The sequence below is a fragment of the Atractosteus spatula genome, chromosome 14, assembly GCF_055471065.1.
Source record: "Atractosteus spatula isolate fAtrSpa1 chromosome 14, fAtrSpa1.hap1, whole genome shotgun sequence".
Classification (NCBI taxonomy): domain Eukaryota; kingdom Metazoa; phylum Chordata; class Actinopteri; order Semionotiformes; family Lepisosteidae; genus Atractosteus; species Atractosteus spatula.
In genome coordinates this window covers 20,223,640-20,239,376 of record NC_142719.1, presented here as the reverse complement: position 1 = coordinate 20,239,376, position 15,737 = coordinate 20,223,640, and the positions used below count along the sequence as shown (strand labels likewise).

The 15,737-nt window shown below is 41.7% G+C and overlaps 1 protein-coding gene across 2 annotated transcripts in view; it reads right to left on the bottom strand.

Moving 5' to 3' along the window:
• The window catches only part of LOC148820883 (adhesion G protein-coupled receptor L1-like), a 200,631-nt gene that overhangs the window by 38,735 nt on the left and 146,159 nt on the right, over window positions 1–15,737 (bottom strand). For both annotated transcript variants that reach the window (XM_088932204.1, XM_088932205.1), the window contains 7 exons: window positions 13,427–13,612; window positions 12,421–12,459; window positions 9,967–10,147; window positions 8,813–8,935; window positions 2,986–3,191; window positions 2,057–2,230; window positions 1,399–1,608 (listed from right to left, as the gene is read on the bottom strand). In XM_088932204.1, the coding sequence (XP_088788330.1) occupies window positions 1,399–1,608; window positions 2,057–2,230; window positions 2,986–3,191; window positions 8,813–8,935; window positions 9,967–10,147; window positions 12,421–12,459; window positions 13,427–13,612 (1,119 nt within the window). The remainder of the gene's footprint in view (window positions 1–1,398; window positions 1,609–2,056; window positions 2,231–2,985; window positions 3,192–8,812; window positions 8,936–9,966; window positions 10,148–12,420; window positions 12,460–13,426; window positions 13,613–15,737) is intronic.

Below are 15,737 nucleotides of genomic sequence, written 5' to 3'. Positions count from 1 at the left end.
TGGGGCATTAGGACCCACATGGACTGCAGGGTGAGCACCCCCTGCTGGCCCCACTAACACCTCTTCCAGCAACCTTAGTGTTTTTCCCAGGAGGTCTCCCATCAAGATACTGACCAGGCTCACACCTGCTTAGCTTCTATGGGTTGCCAGTTGTAAGTTGCAGGGTGATAATACTCCTACCTCATTTTAAAGGGGATCTACCGTACAGTACAATCTTTATTTTTTTAGGGTCATCAAAAACACCAGAATATAACTGATTTATTATGTGAGACATAGTCCCTATCTGGACCACATTCCCAGAATTCTCCAAGGGAATTGCTTGTTCTCATTCAGCTGACCAGTTTCAGAAAGATAACTGGTCAGGTGACTATTGAAAAAGCAGGAAGCAGAGACTTCCTGTTTCGGTCAGCAGGATGCTGGGTGCAGAAGACAGACCACTTGTGCTCTCCACAGAGGGAGAAGGATTAACTGAATACCAAAATATGAGTTTAGTGAAACTGACCTGTGAGTTTTAAGCATTTAGAAGTTTTGAGGGGAGTCACAGGGGAGACTGTGTAAATAGTAATACCTGTGTAAATACTAAGCTGATAAGAACTTAGCAGATCAGCTTTGATAGTCTAGTCATGGACTTTGTGAAGACGTTTGATTAGGAGCTAAAAAAAGAGGTTGGTTTGGTTTTGTATTTTTTCCCCTCACTATAAATTGCTCTGATGTTTTTATTTATCCCCAGCTGTATTTTTGGTGTTCCAGTTTTCCTGGACCCACCTATTTTAAAGATCCCATTACAACAAGTCAGTTGGGCTCATATGTACTGTACGGTGGGACTACAATCGTGAAACATGGTTGACTTTCTGATATGCATTGTCAACTGAGTGTCCTTATTTAACAGGTACTTTGCTTCTGAAATTATGTCAACTAACTGACCACAGGTGGATTCCAGCCAAGTTTTAGAGTGATCTCACAAGGAAATTAGAAGCTCAGTGATGCTAGACCTGGGCTCAGTGTCATAGTAAAGGGAGTGAATGCTTATCAAATCAAGAACATTTTAGTGTTTGTTTACATAACATTTACAGAGTTCCCAAACATTCATTCCACTTTGTCATTGTAAAGTAATATGCGTAGATCAGTAACAAAAATGTCCAATATAAATGTAGGAACAAGTAATGGTTTATTCCATTAAGAAACACAATGTTGCGGCTGTGGAGCCTTCTTTGGGCATTATATTAAATACAATATAAATGTATTTCTATTTGAGTTTGCAGCAGAACAAATTCAGAACATTTTCACCACCTTTTGATGTTGTCTGAAGACACTGTACAGTACCTCTCTTGCACCCACAAAGAATGGTGAAACATTCTTATTGCATAGAGGCTCATTTGCAAGTCTGTCCATACTCACGTCGTATTGGGTCTTGTCGATCCCAATGAGAAACAGCAGCTCTGCGATGAACAGGTTGATGCAGAGGTTCTTGTGGATAGTGTTGCGGTCAGTCTGCAGGCCACGTAGGAAGCAAAAGGTGGAGATGCAGATGGCCAGACACACCAGCGAGATGACGATGCCCACCCAGGTGATGACAAACAGGATTAGCTCATGCATCCGGCCTGGGTACTGAGGGGCATGGGGAGAGAGGAAGAGAGCCATCAAAGAACTGAAACCACTGATAAAACACATTTGCAGAATTTCCGAAGCTCCACAGCAGCGCAGCATGTGAACTGAGTAAATGAACACACAGAAAGTTATTTGCCTGATTTGTGTTCAGCATGAGAGGACTGAGTTTTTGTCACGGATGGTGGTTGACCATACTGTAAGTCTGGTTGTATGAGTGTGTTTGCAGCAAAAAATCTTGCATTATGAAGAGTGAAAGTGATTTACTGTGTCTGTGATTTATCACGAATGCATGAGATGCTCTGGAATGTAGAGTGTACCCATTTGTTCTGTGCATGTGTGTCAGTGTCTGTCTCACTTTTGTGTATCTCACAAGGTGCCCAAGAAGTCTCTCACTGTGTCTGCAGTCAGTGGTGAGTGAGAATTACTGTGCCAGTGTTGCCAGTCCTACCACAGGGTCGTGGTGGGCCATGAGCACGGCGAAGTTGGTGAGGTGGCTGCATGAACAGGTGGTGTGGGTCTTGTTGGTCTCCACCAGTCGGCAGCCCTGGGAGGACCAGTAGCCCATCATGGTGCGCTCTGAGTAATTCCAGAAGGTGCAGTTGGGGCTGTAGTGGTTCTCCAGCTGTAGAGACAAGGAGGACAAGAAGGACAGGAGTTCAACAAAAACTGCAGAATTTAGTTTTAATTTGCATACTGAAGCAGACTCACAAGGGCAGTGGAAAAGAGAGGTAAAACTGTAAATGTGTTATCTAAAAAATAAAACATCAACATGCCCTCCTATCCAGTCTCTTTACATCTGTTTAGTGGGATCTGGAGTACTGGGGACAATCAGTCACTTAGAAACCAAATTAGACTCTATAGATACTTGGACACTACCATCTCCAGAATTTGGAGAAATGATGGGCCTATAAGAATTGTTAGGCACCTATAATGTATGTGTTGAATGAGAACAAAAATGTGCCAGGGAGTTTAACAAAACCCTTATATTTATAGTAATGACTTGAACTGCACTGCCTTCTGCTGATCCTGAGATACTACTCAGTAAGTCATGAAATAGCATATTGGTCAACATTACACAGTCTTGTTACACAGTGTGCTTGAATTTAAATAGGAGTTCATGGCTTCTGGTGAAGTTTGGTAATAAACAAGGCATTACTCCTCTAATTAAAATATTCTGATTCTTCCCACAAGTTACAGTAATTAATTCCTTGAGATCAGAGGTCACAAGCAGGTCTGTCTGTTGTTAACTAAGCAGTGTAGGTTTGCTCTCATTTTAAACATCAACTTGTTTGGACAGGAAGAGTAACCAAGTGATTTGTTTTTAATTGGAATTTGTGTGTTATTATTTTGCTGTCTTTAAAAAGCCAGTGGAAGTACCTGGAGATGCTGCAGGGTGAAGATGACGGGTTCAGTCAGGTAGATACGGCTGGACTCCTTGTTGATGGAAGCTGAGATAACATGGGAGTTGACCACCAGGCCCTTGTTGGGTGAGCCAGGCTCTAGTTCCATTTTGACAGAGGCATTCTCCGTGGACAGGAATGGTCCCAGATTCTTGTAGAGCAAAAAGACTACCTTCACCACCCCTGTGCAGAGAGGAAGCATCAATAACACAGGTTCAGTGCTCTGACAGAAAAGTCAGGGGACAGATTAAACAGGTGCCACTTTACAGAGTCAAGGATTCAAATCCCACAATCAACACCACATACTGTACCTGGCTATATATGTGGAGACAAATACCAGAAAGCAGTACACAGAAATAACTTTTATTGAGCTGCAGATAATCTCCTTAAGCATACTCCAGCTCAGCCCAGCTCTGGAAGTGACACAACATCTTTATTAACACCTTACAACTCAACACAGAGAAGCAACAAAGAGTGAATGACCATGGCTTGACTGACCAAGATTTTGAAGTTCTCTTATTCAAACAGCTCGGAGTTAGCCACATCATTTCATCTTTCTGACATGGAGATCTACTGTATATTAACAGAAGACTGATGCGTTACTGTGTAACTTGAAAGTGTCTGACCTTTACTAGAGATTAATAGTTGTACTGATAAAGGGCAGAATGTTCACATTTAAATGTGTACCTCTGTCTCTATCATTTTTAATTTATTCCACATACACCCTGCCGGAGAAAACAGACATTCTACAAAAGAGTCATTCTAAACGTCAGGGCTAACAGCTCAAAGATATCCACCTCACAGATGTGTGAAGGTGAGGGACCAGGAAATTCTGTGATGCCACACCATATGCTTGAAAACTGCACTCAAACACCTGCCTTCCCTGCCAATAGCATGGGTGAAGGTGAAAATTAACCCTGTCTACTGTCTCTTTCTGAGAGTTCCCAGGAAGGTAGAGCACGAGAGCTGTTTTCAAAGGCAATATGTTGGTTTAGAACAAAGAGACCAAAGTTCTTATATTTGAGAAATGCAAATTAAGTAAAAAACAATTATTGAAAAAAATGTGCTTGCACTAATAAAATTCACACATACAAAAATACTGTATATCACCCAAAGTAGCACTGGCACAGGGGTGATTTGTTATATATTAATTTTGTTACCCATTTGAATGAGGCTTATCTGCACCATAAATAAATGAAAAGCTCTTGATTTGTTTTTTCAAATGATGGGAATCGGGCGCAGGGAAGCAGGTGAATAAGGAAAGAGGGAGAGATGAGAGCACAGGATTAGACAGCAGGGAGATGGAGAGAGAGTGAGAAAGGGGAAAAGAGATAAATGAATAAGAGCCTTTTTAAAATTGACTGATTTTTTTTTCTGACAGCGCGGATAATCTAACACCGTCTTTCTCCTTTTTTATTCTAACAAAATGCATGGGGATGATAAGACAGATGAGAGGCACTCAGTGTAGCTGCTTATCTTCTGCCCAATACCTACCCCTGCACACAAATCTACCCTCGCCTCTCTCGCTCCCTCACAGCCTCACAAAACAAAGTGAGTGACAACAGGAGGGGCGCACCACACAGACTCCTCTTCCTATCTCGTTGTCTCTCCATCTTTCCCTCATTCTCTCGCCACGTGCTTCTTCAAAAATTACATACCATAGCCCTGCAAAAAACTCACTCCCAAGCCTTCTTTCTCACTAAATTGCATGTGCTTGAGCCTGCCATTTCTTACTGAGGTAGTCGCAGAGCCACTTGAGCCAGGACACAGAAGCGATCCTTCAACAGAGTTTGGCTCATCTTTGTCATCTGATTGGTCACAGCGTGATGATCCCCGGAGCCCCTCCAAAAATTCTTCAGTGTACCCTAGTCACAGCATGGAGGGAACAGTTTGTCCCACAAACCCATAGAAAAGCCTCCTGTTGTCACTCCTAAGCGGAGAGCTGCACTGCATTCCAACAGGTCTTATTCTAGTCTTAACTGACTATACTGTAGCAACATCTTGGGTGACCTGGTTCATTTCAGAACGTGATGTATTCTGGTTTGTTAGAGTAGCTCGTACCCGTTGCTTTCAAAGAAATAATTCTGAGGAAATGAAGAAGTGAAAAGGAACCCATTCCTCCCAGATACATTATTTAAATAGATTGTTCAATGACGTGTTGAGATCTTCAGACCAACAAACAGGCTTCTAACAACCGAACGAACAGGTGGGGTCAAGTACCTTGCTGTTACTGTATGTGCTACTGTTACAGAGCTCTTATGTTGTTGATAATCAGAGACAATAATCTAAGCCAAATCTGTGCTCTTGTGCATTAACTATCACCATCCTGCTTATTTCTTTTCTTCGCCCATCATGCATGCTAGGAGAATCAGGTGCAGTGTTTCAGGATGCTAAGGGCTCCTGGGAAGCCTGTTGTTGAGACACAGGGACATGTCGCCCCACACACACTTGAGATCCCCCCACTCCTGCTGTTTGTTTTGGAGGATTTCAGTCTTCTGGTACAGGCATGTTTTGGGAATGACAGAAGCCATCTTATCCACTCTGCCTTAGCGAAAAGCCAAATGCTTCTCAAGTCTCAAGTGAAAACCAAGCAGGGGGAAAAAAAATATGCTGATTTTTAAATTCTCCTCCAAGTTGCATCACATGACCCCACTTTTAGCTTCCCCTAATATTTTGGGATCATGAAGTGGCTGAGCCCCGTGGAGATGGAACAGATGCAAAAGTGTCAGCCAGCGCAGAGCAGCACACTGATGTAGCTGAAAGCCGGATTGTTGTTTTCTCCCCAGTAATGTTCTTGTTGTTGGTCTCTTTTCAGCTTTTTTTCAGACTACTTCCAAGAGCTCCGACATATGAAAAGGGCAGCCTTAACTCAAAAGAAAACATCCCTGTGTCAGAGCACTAAGCACAAAAGGGAGGAAGCACAAACACACGTTATCTGGTAGGTCTTGCCTTTTGTGTCAAGCAGGGCCTAATGCAGACTGTGGTGCTTATATGCAATGTACAGTATACAGTATATGCATGTTCCAGAATAACTGAAAGATCTGTACTTCACTCTATACTTATGGAGCATGATTCAATGTGCCGAACTCTTTACTCCCTTATTGATCGCTTAGTTTAAGGACAGACAAATTTGGATCAGCCATCCTTGCTACTCTGCTTGTATTAGGGGCCTGGGGGGTACAGAAGATAGTGATCTATTCAGAACGAATAGTCTTTTCAGAACCGCATAGCTGGTAGGTCACAGCCGAGTTCATATACCACTCTGAATAGCGGCAAAAGTCTTGGGATGGCAAGTTTGTTGGGGAAGGGGACATTTTCACAATGAAGAGTTGGAATAAAAAATTACTCCTACTGCCTCAAATCCTCAAAGCTGTTGAAAAAAATCCATCCCATATATTCTTTCAGGATCAGCAGTGAAACATAAACCCGAGGATATAAATGGAAGCGAAGCTTAAACATATTTTAAACTCAGAACAGGGGAACAGAACATGGCGTTTTCCAGGAAAATTGACAAAACTGAAGTAATCATAGACAAGTCAGTAGCATGTCTATTATAATCAAGATTAAAGAAACAAAACAATTATTCATAAACTAGGGGATCATCTGTATGGCAGGATGAGTCTAGGGGTTACATGTCTTGGATTTAGAAATGGAGGACTTCGTCATCTCACTTGTTAGAAATTTTTGAATGCATAAAAGCAGTAAGAAACACCCTAAAGGTCATATCTGATGGCATATTTAGATTTTCATAGGGTTTCTGATAAGATTCCTTATAAAAGATGCATCAGCGTTAATGCTTTTTTTTGAGGCTGAGAATTGGTTAATGTATAAAAAAATGCACAGACAAAGGGTGCCTGTTCAAGCAGAGGAGAATGTAGTTAGCGGAGTACCACAGGGATCTCTGTTAGGACCACTGTTGTTTATCATTTATATCACTGACTTTATGTCATTGAGATTGTAGTACAGTTCCTAAATTAGTCATGTTCACAGATGATACCAACACAGGAGGGTAAATAAATGCTGTTGAAGTAGAAAAGGGAGTTAAATAGGATTTAGGAAAAATTCAAGTATGAAATGACATTTAATGTAGACAAGAGCAGATGAGTTCATGATGGTAACTATAAAATATAATGAACTATAAATTTAACAACGTACTTGAATGAACTCTAGTCATAACACAGTATACTTTTGGTATGTGGTCTGGAAAAGTGCATTGTGCAGCAAATCAATGGATCATGAATCAAATTTCCCAAAAGGATTAATGTAAGTTATGCGCTGGGACTCAGACATTCAGTCTGCACACTTGCAAAAAAAGCATTTTGATGCATTGATTCCTTTCTTTTAATACAGTAACAGTACACAAAATGAAAGTTGTTCATTAATGAAAGTTTCCATTTGCTGTTTCACACAATGCAGTATTAAATACATACTATAAATAATTGTTTCCACTTCTGCTTTTACACAAGTACACTGCATATTTATGGATGCAGTATGGTTATATATATGTAGTGCATTAGAGCATAAAATAAAGGTAAAACACTGGGTTTTTACAATGTGATGTACAGTAAAGTCCTGTAGTTCGATGAGTTTATGTGCTCTGTTGCCTTATGGCCAGTATATGTGAAACTCTGGACAATGGAAACAAATTCTGGTATTAGTATTTGCGACTCAATGGATAAATAATAAAGTACAAAGGGGTATTACTGCGCATATGAAAAAGACTTGGGTGTTGAATGTAGACACATTACTTACATCTTCTAGACAACAATGGAAAGCAATAAAAAGGCAAGCAGAACGAACAGAATGCACAGATAAATGTGCAGAATTTAAATCAGCAAAAGTTAAGTTAAAATTATAGAATATACTTACATTATAGTAACTATAGGTCTTATAATAAGACCTCATTTGGAATATCCTGCATAATTGCAGTCTCCATATCAAAAGATATATTATTGTTCTGGGATCAGTGCAGAGAAGAGACATTCCCAGATACATGTACATTCAAGGAATGTCTATTGCATAACTATAAAAGAAAAAGGAATGTCTAAGAGACGATATACTGTGCTACTGACAGACGAAAAGAACTGAATGTTTTAGTCTGGATCTGAGAATGCTAAGAGGGAATGTTGATTCCAGATCCCCAAAGGGATTGACAAGGTCCCCGAGGACAGCGAAACACTGGAGGAAATTACTGGGAAGTGTATTTAAAACTGCAAACAGCAGACACTTCTTTACACAAAGGGGTTTAGGAATCCAGAATAGTCAGATTGTTTAAGCTGATATCCTGGGTCCTTCTAAGCAACAGATGGATAGGATCCCTGGATCAATGAACTACTAATAAACAAATGACCAAAGGGGCTGTACTGTATGATTTGAATGTTTTCTTTTCACTTTTAACCTGTCTTAAGGGAACATGTCCGGACATACAGTGTTGTGAACAAGCTGCCAGAGTCCTGTTAAAGACAATTTCCTCTTTTCCTCCAACAGACGGCTAGGCTAGGACTTTGGATCAATTGCCAATGAGAAAGATGAACTAAATAGCTTCTTCTCTTGCCCACAAGTTTTGCTGACACTATATCAATTTTCTAAAGGTGTAACGTGAAAATTCAAGGACTGAAGGCCAGTGAGGTACTATTGTCCCACCCTAGGGACACACATACTGGTCATACTTTGAGCTCACATCCACCAAACCAGATCTGAGCACTGGAAATACCAGGCCACAGAGAGCTCTGCATCCTGCGGTTAATCTACTATGGGGCAAAACCAAAAACTACCCCTGGTGTTAAACCGTTTCAGAGTCTTACCTGTGCGGCTGTTCTGCTTGATAGTGGAAGCAGAGAGCTGGATGGAGCTGTCACTGGGGAAGGACTGAGGAAAGGATAGATTCTGCAGGTCTGCCTCTGTGTTCAGGACCCAAACTTCAAGAGCTGGTAAGAGAGAGAGAGGGGTTAGTGTGCTGGCAGAGAGACAGGGGTGATTACAGTGACCCCGCTGCATTGAAAGAGGAGTTCCTCAGTGTGTGAGTGCCAAACTACATCACACTGCCAAGGCAAAAACTGGGGGACCATTTCCCTAAACTACGTAGGAAAGTGGAGCATGTCATTTCCTGTTTTCTGAGTGATCTCCTATCTAACTATATTTGTCAAACTTAATTCAGCAAAAACATCAAAACTAAAGGTTACACCTGACCTGGATGACTCCACCAGCAACTACCACCTGTTACAGTAAAGATGGGGCTGTATAATAATAAACCTTATTTTTTTATAAAGTGCCTTTAAAAGTAACTTAAATGTTAACAAGGAGAAGTGGTAACAAAATTGGCACAATAAAAAAACAAGCAGAATGCAGAAGAAGATGCAAGGGGCAGACACAGATCAAGTGAGTAAAAGGCTTTCTCAAGAAAAACGTTTGGAGTCTGGATTTAAATGCATAGATCACTCTAGGTAGGTAGGTGACTCTCTCATATCCTTGAAGATAGAATTCTACAGCTCTGGGGCAATTACAAGAGAAGACCCTGTCCATAGATTATGTGCAAACTTGGGGGACAAACAGGAGTCACTGACTAGCAGACTGTGACAGAAAGCTTCTAAAGCTAAGTGGGCATTAGAGTTGGGATCATATGGCCAATGACTTCTCTGGCATCTCTTGCAGCCCTTCAGTAATGTCATTGAGAGATGAATCATTCTTCCAATAGACACTATCTCTCCTGTCAGGCATTGTTGAGCTTGCAGCTGAATACTTCAGAGAAGAACATCTGCATGAGACTCATTATCTCCTGAGCGAGTATAGGAGTTGTTACCAGAGAGCCAGGTTCTAAATGATAATTGCCCATTCCAAATAGTGTTGGCATATATAAGAAAAAAGCATCTCTAATGTAACAAAAGACAACAAATTCTGGCTTCACAACAACATGTAAAATTGGAAAGTTTTTAAAGAGTGGGCCATGCGCCTGTCTCACCAATGTTGGTGCCCTTGTCGGTGAACTTGGACTCGTAGAGGTTGTTAGCCAGCAGGAATGCCCCTTTCTCCATCACATCCAGCAGCATGGTGGCTGTGTGGGCCTGCTCGGTGGAATTCATGTCCTGCCAGGAGTCCAGAGCGTCTGGGCGCAGGAGGTTGTCCACTGTCTGTACCACTGCCTGCAACATTCAGGAGACACAATCACAGCGGGAGAGACAGTCAGAGGAACATGGAGAGACAGGGGCATAGAAACTAGCCCGAGAAAAGAGAGACAGAAGAATCTTACCCAGGAACAGGGAATAAGAAAAAACTGAAATAACACAGAAAGAGGCTTTGTCAGAGGAACATGGAGAAATGGGGGAATAGAAACTAGCCCAGAGAAAAGAAGAAACTAATCCTGGAAAAAGGAGAAAGAAGACAGAAAAAACACCAGAAACAAAGACTTTGACAGAGGAACATTGAAGTAGCAGGAGAATAGAACTTAGCTCAAGTAAAGAGAGAAAGAAGAAACTCACTCAGGGAAAGAGAGAAATACACAAACACAGCAAAAGATGGATATGGATAAAAAAGAAATAATAACAGAGAGAGAGGCAGTGAAAAATGGACAACATGTAATGGAGAGAGATAGAATTTACCACAGGGAATGACTGAGAGAGAATGGGAGACAGACAAGGTCAGTTTAACCCTAACACAAGAGAGAGAAAGACAGGTACTGTACTGTAAGTGGAGTTACAGTGACAGAGAGTGTAGCAGAGAGGGAGAGAGAACAAGATTGACATTGATAGAGAAAAAGCAATAGAGTGAGAGATATTGAGAAATAGAGAAACATTAACATTTGGCTTATGGAAATGATACATTTCTTTAGAATGATCTGCCATGTGACCTTAGCATATGACGATCTTCTCATATTTTAAGAAAAGAAGAGGATATAGTGTTTGAAAAGACTTCAATGGTCCAACATTTTTCAAAGGCCTGAAAAAGCATTCCGATATATTCTCTCTTGACATTTCCTGATGTTCCCTCTCCACTTTTCTTCTCACTGCCTGCCTTGAGAAGCCCTTTCACATGGTAATTGCTTGTTGCAGTAATGATACTGTATAAGCCAGAGTTTCTCAACAGGAGTGCTGCAGAACACTGGTGTGCCTTTAGACAGTAACAGATCTGCTCCACTATCTTGGAAAAATTAGGTATGAGAGAAAACAAAGTTTTATAATGGTTAGATGTATTTAGATCTATTAGTTTTGGTCAGGTTAGTAGTGCAGTGAATAAGCATTGCTGCCTCGCAGGGCTAGGGCCCTGGGTTAAATTCCGGACCAGGGGTACTCTCTGTGTGGAGTTTGTATGTTCTCCCCGTGTTCATATGGGTTTCCTCCAGGTACTCCAGTTTTCTCCCCACATTCCAAAGGCATACTGGTAGGTCAATTAGGTCCTGGGAAAATTGTTCTGATGCAACTGTGTGGTTGTCTGTGTGTACCCTTCAATGGACTGGTGTTCCATCCAGGGTGTATCCTGCCTTCTGTCCAATGCTTGCCAGGATAGGTTCTGGCTCCCTCACAACCCGGTATTGAATAAAGCGGTTAGAAAATGGATGGGTGTTTTAGTCTGTGGAACAGAGAAAGTGTTGTGTTGTATGGTAGGTGTTCATTTAAGAGACAGAAGACTGTTCATGTGAGCTGGAGCACACCAGAGAGCAGCTAAAGAAGAGCTCTGTGGTTCACTGTCAGCAGTTCTCGTCAGCTTACTGTATGTGTAACAGGACTGAGTGCACTGAGCCACTTGCAGAAGGAACATCCCCCCCTCTGAAACTCTGAAAACTAGTGAAAAAAGCTGCCTTTTGACAGTGTAAGACCGGCCTTTTGGTTCTGTGGAGTTATCCACTGTCTAAGAACTGATCCTTTCCAGGGACTGTGCTTGAATCCCAACAGAGGCAGAGTGGAGCACAACAACGATGAGACAGACACTGATTCAAAATTGAAATAATACTATGCTCAGGCCGATGTGTGTGTGTGGGGGGAAGGTATGCCACTACTACTTTTGTATATTTCCGAAAGTGTGCCGTGAGATGGAAAAAGGTTCAGAAACACTGGTATAAACAATCTAGGCCAGGTTTGCAACCCCAGCATTTCTCAGAGGCTTTTCTGTGGACTGTACAAACAGAATAGGGGGGAAGACATCAGAGCTTCTCATGGCACAGAACACTTGAAAGAATCCAAGTAAAGAAAAGAGATTCCTAATGACAAGGACAGAGGACCGAAAAAAATAAAGAAAAAAACATGATGCCCTGTGTGTGCAGAAAATATCTCTTGCACAAACAGGACATTCCTGTGTTGTGAGACCTAAGGACCGAAACGAGAGCAAAGAATCAGAGGCTGGCGTCCAGGGTGACAACAGAATTTAGAGGAAACTGAGATGACAGGAGAATTGGGCAGAAGCCTGACTGAGGTGATGTTACCTGGATATATGCTCTGCAGGTGCGCTCCCTCTTCTGTAGCTGAAAAAAAGAAGTTTTGTTAACCATTACAGGAAAAAAGGCAGGACCCTATTCCCCATTCCCTAGGAATGTTCTCATAGGGCATACAGTACTTAACATTCATTATGAAGTGCCTAGCTGTAGAGAATGACAGAGTGTATACACTTTTCTTTAGATACTGTATTCCCTCAGCCTTGCATGTGGAGATGTGATTTTGATGTTGATGTGCTTTGGAAAAGGAGTATTGTAACAGTAAACTGTCTACCTGGTACAGTATAGGATGGAAAAGGAGAAGAATGACAAATAAATGCAGGTCAAGGTTCAATTTGAGGCACTACCTTAGTAGAGGACTGAGGGCTTTGAGATTTCAAAGTATAAAATAAAGTTCAGAATTATTAATACTGGTATTTTCACTGTGAAAGAAATCGTTAGGCATGCTGTGTTTTTCCTGTTTTTTTTTTTAATCCTATTCATTCCCCATGCGACATGTGAATGAAGCCACCACTTATTACAGCACACACAATGCAATTTCTCTTATTTCGCTTCATGACAATTGTGCTACAGGGCATTCCATTGGCACCTAACTTCAATATGAGCTTCTTTTGGGATTTTGGGCAACTGACAACAGTGTGGGAAGTGACTTTTAAAGTTCTTGCTTGAATTTACTGTGTGTGACATGAAATGTAACTATGCCCACAACAGCAGTAACATGTCATTTTCTATACAGTATGTCAGGACAGTCCTATTTTCTTCTGTCTCACCGAGTGATTACACTATTAGTAACTGCAGTGTCTCAGTACAGTAGTACACTGCAGTGTGTCAGTGTGTGGGAACGGTGTTATCTGCAGTGTCTCAGTACAGTAGTGTGCTGCAGTGTGTCAGTGTGTGGGAAGGGTGTTATGTGCAGTGTCTCATTACAGTAGTACACTGCAGTGTGTCAGTGTGTGGGAAGAATTGTATTCAGTATTGTGGCAGTACAGTACTGTACCTTGTTGTAGTTCCTAGCAGCAGACTCCTTATTGCCTGGCTTCAGGGCCTGGAGCTGGGCATCCAGAATGTCCAGCAGCTGCTCTATGAGCCGGACAGAGGAGCTGACGTCTCCAGCATGGATCCTACCCCTAGTGTGGTTCACCAGCTCCCCAGCGATATTAGCTGCATTCTCTCCACTCTTAATCTGGAATGACACAATTAGAACCTCCTCAGCCCCCGTCAGCATTTTAGAGGATATACTGTATGCTTGCCTAATGCTATATTTAAAGGAAAAATTGGAATTCCGGAGACCTAGAGCTGTTCAAACAATAAAGGCTCTTGCTCTGAGCACAGATTCAGCTCTGTGGATCTTGTCACTATCTGACAGGCCTGCGCCAGTTGGGATAATGTTAGAGACAGTGATTTCTTTGACCTTCTGAGCTGTGCAGCAGCTGAGATGCACTGCTCCTCCAGATGGCACAATCTGCCTGTAAGTCACAGTGGATATTGCATTGTGTATCAAGATATAAAAGACATTTATAAATCACTTGCAGTGTCATGTTGTTCAGTCTGGTAAAGTGTAAGCCTGGCTGGTTTCTTTTTTTTTTATATTGGCAGCAACTGTTCTCAATGGGTGAGACAATGAGATGGATACAATGCAGTTTGGTGTTTCTCAAGTTTCCATCCTTCGTCCCCTGTTGTTTTGTTGTTAAGATGCTGCCTTCAGGACACATAGATATAACATATAAACGCAACTTTCATTTTTATGCTGGAAATACTCAAGATTTTGTGCCTCTCCAACCACAGGCAATCAAATTCTTATATGAGTGGCTATAAATTAGGTGAAATTAAAGTTTGAGAAAATGAGGGGCATGCTGTGGCACACCCACCCATCAGAGACATTGATCGGGTGATTGGCTGCAGGCTCCACAGTCCCTGCAGGACAGTTAACACTAAGGAGAGCCACGTCCCTCAATGAAAGAAGTTGCTGTATCCACTACCAGTGAAAGTGTTGTGGTAAGATTACCACTTACTGTTGCATGAGCCTAACCAGGCAGTATATTGCTTATTGGTCCCAACTAGCCAGTGGCATGAACCAGGTTCAAAACAGCAAAATTTGGACCACAGGGTTCAACATGCTCTCATAGTTTCATGGTTTTAAAACCGGACAAGTTTTTACTGGTGTAGCCACACAAGACTCCAGGTCTACAAGAGTTCGAACTCAAGGTTGTGCTAAATAGGGCTCACTCTTCACAGAGTAATATACAGTCTCTCAAAATAGGGTAAGAACGGAGACGACCGACTTGTATTTTTCTGTTTATACTACTTCACTTCACACATTCAAAGTTTTCGGGCTGTGTGAAATATTTTAATATATGCAGTTATGCAGTGTAAATGCTATGAACTTCCCTGTGCATGTTAAGTAGTCCAAAGTGTATCTGCTGTATAGGCTACTAAAGATCAAGTTATGTGCTCACAAGAAATTCAATATTTATTTTCTAAATAATCAATTGACAATTGATGTGACAATTTATGTCACTTCTTTAAAGTAAATGTTTTTGATCGTTATGTGCATTTATAAATAGCTACTGTCTCTTTTTAAATTTAAAGTTCACTGTAGTATCATACCCAGATTCCAAAGACATACTGGTGGGTTAATTGGCTTCTGGGAAAATTGACCCTAGGTGTGAGTGTACGTGTGTATTTGTTTGTGTGTGTTCCCATGATGGACTGCAGTTCTGTCCAGGGTGTACCCTGCCTTGTGCTTGTTGCTTGCCAGGATAGGCTAGGGCTCCCCCGCAACCCTTAATTAAAGAAAATAGAAAATGGATGGATGTTGTATCATATATACTGATGGAAAAAAGAAACACAACATTTTCTGGAATAACAATACTATAGTTATAGCTTATATACTTTTACAAAAAGTTGTCAATTTGTTTTAAGCCCTCTGACCAGCAATACAGCTTGTGCAGTGAGGCATTGCAACTTGCCAATCACACGAAAACTCATTAGGTGCACCTTTACTCAACGAGGTCTAGGTGGAACAATGCCTGATCAGGTCACCTTTAAAAAGGCCTTAATTCAAAGCTTAGGTCACTGCAAGAAAAAGGCCACACTTAGTCAGTTTTCTGTGCATTCCATAATGCCTCGAATGTCACCAGAAGCAAGCAGAGAGCCATTGGCATGCTGCAGGCAGGCATGTCATGTGCCAGCGTTGCCAGACACTATGGAGTAAGCTGCTCCACTGTGGTCCCGACTGCAGAGAAGGTTTCAGCAGACCGGCAGGACAGATGACTGTCCAAGATCCTGTCGCCCTCGAGTGACCACAC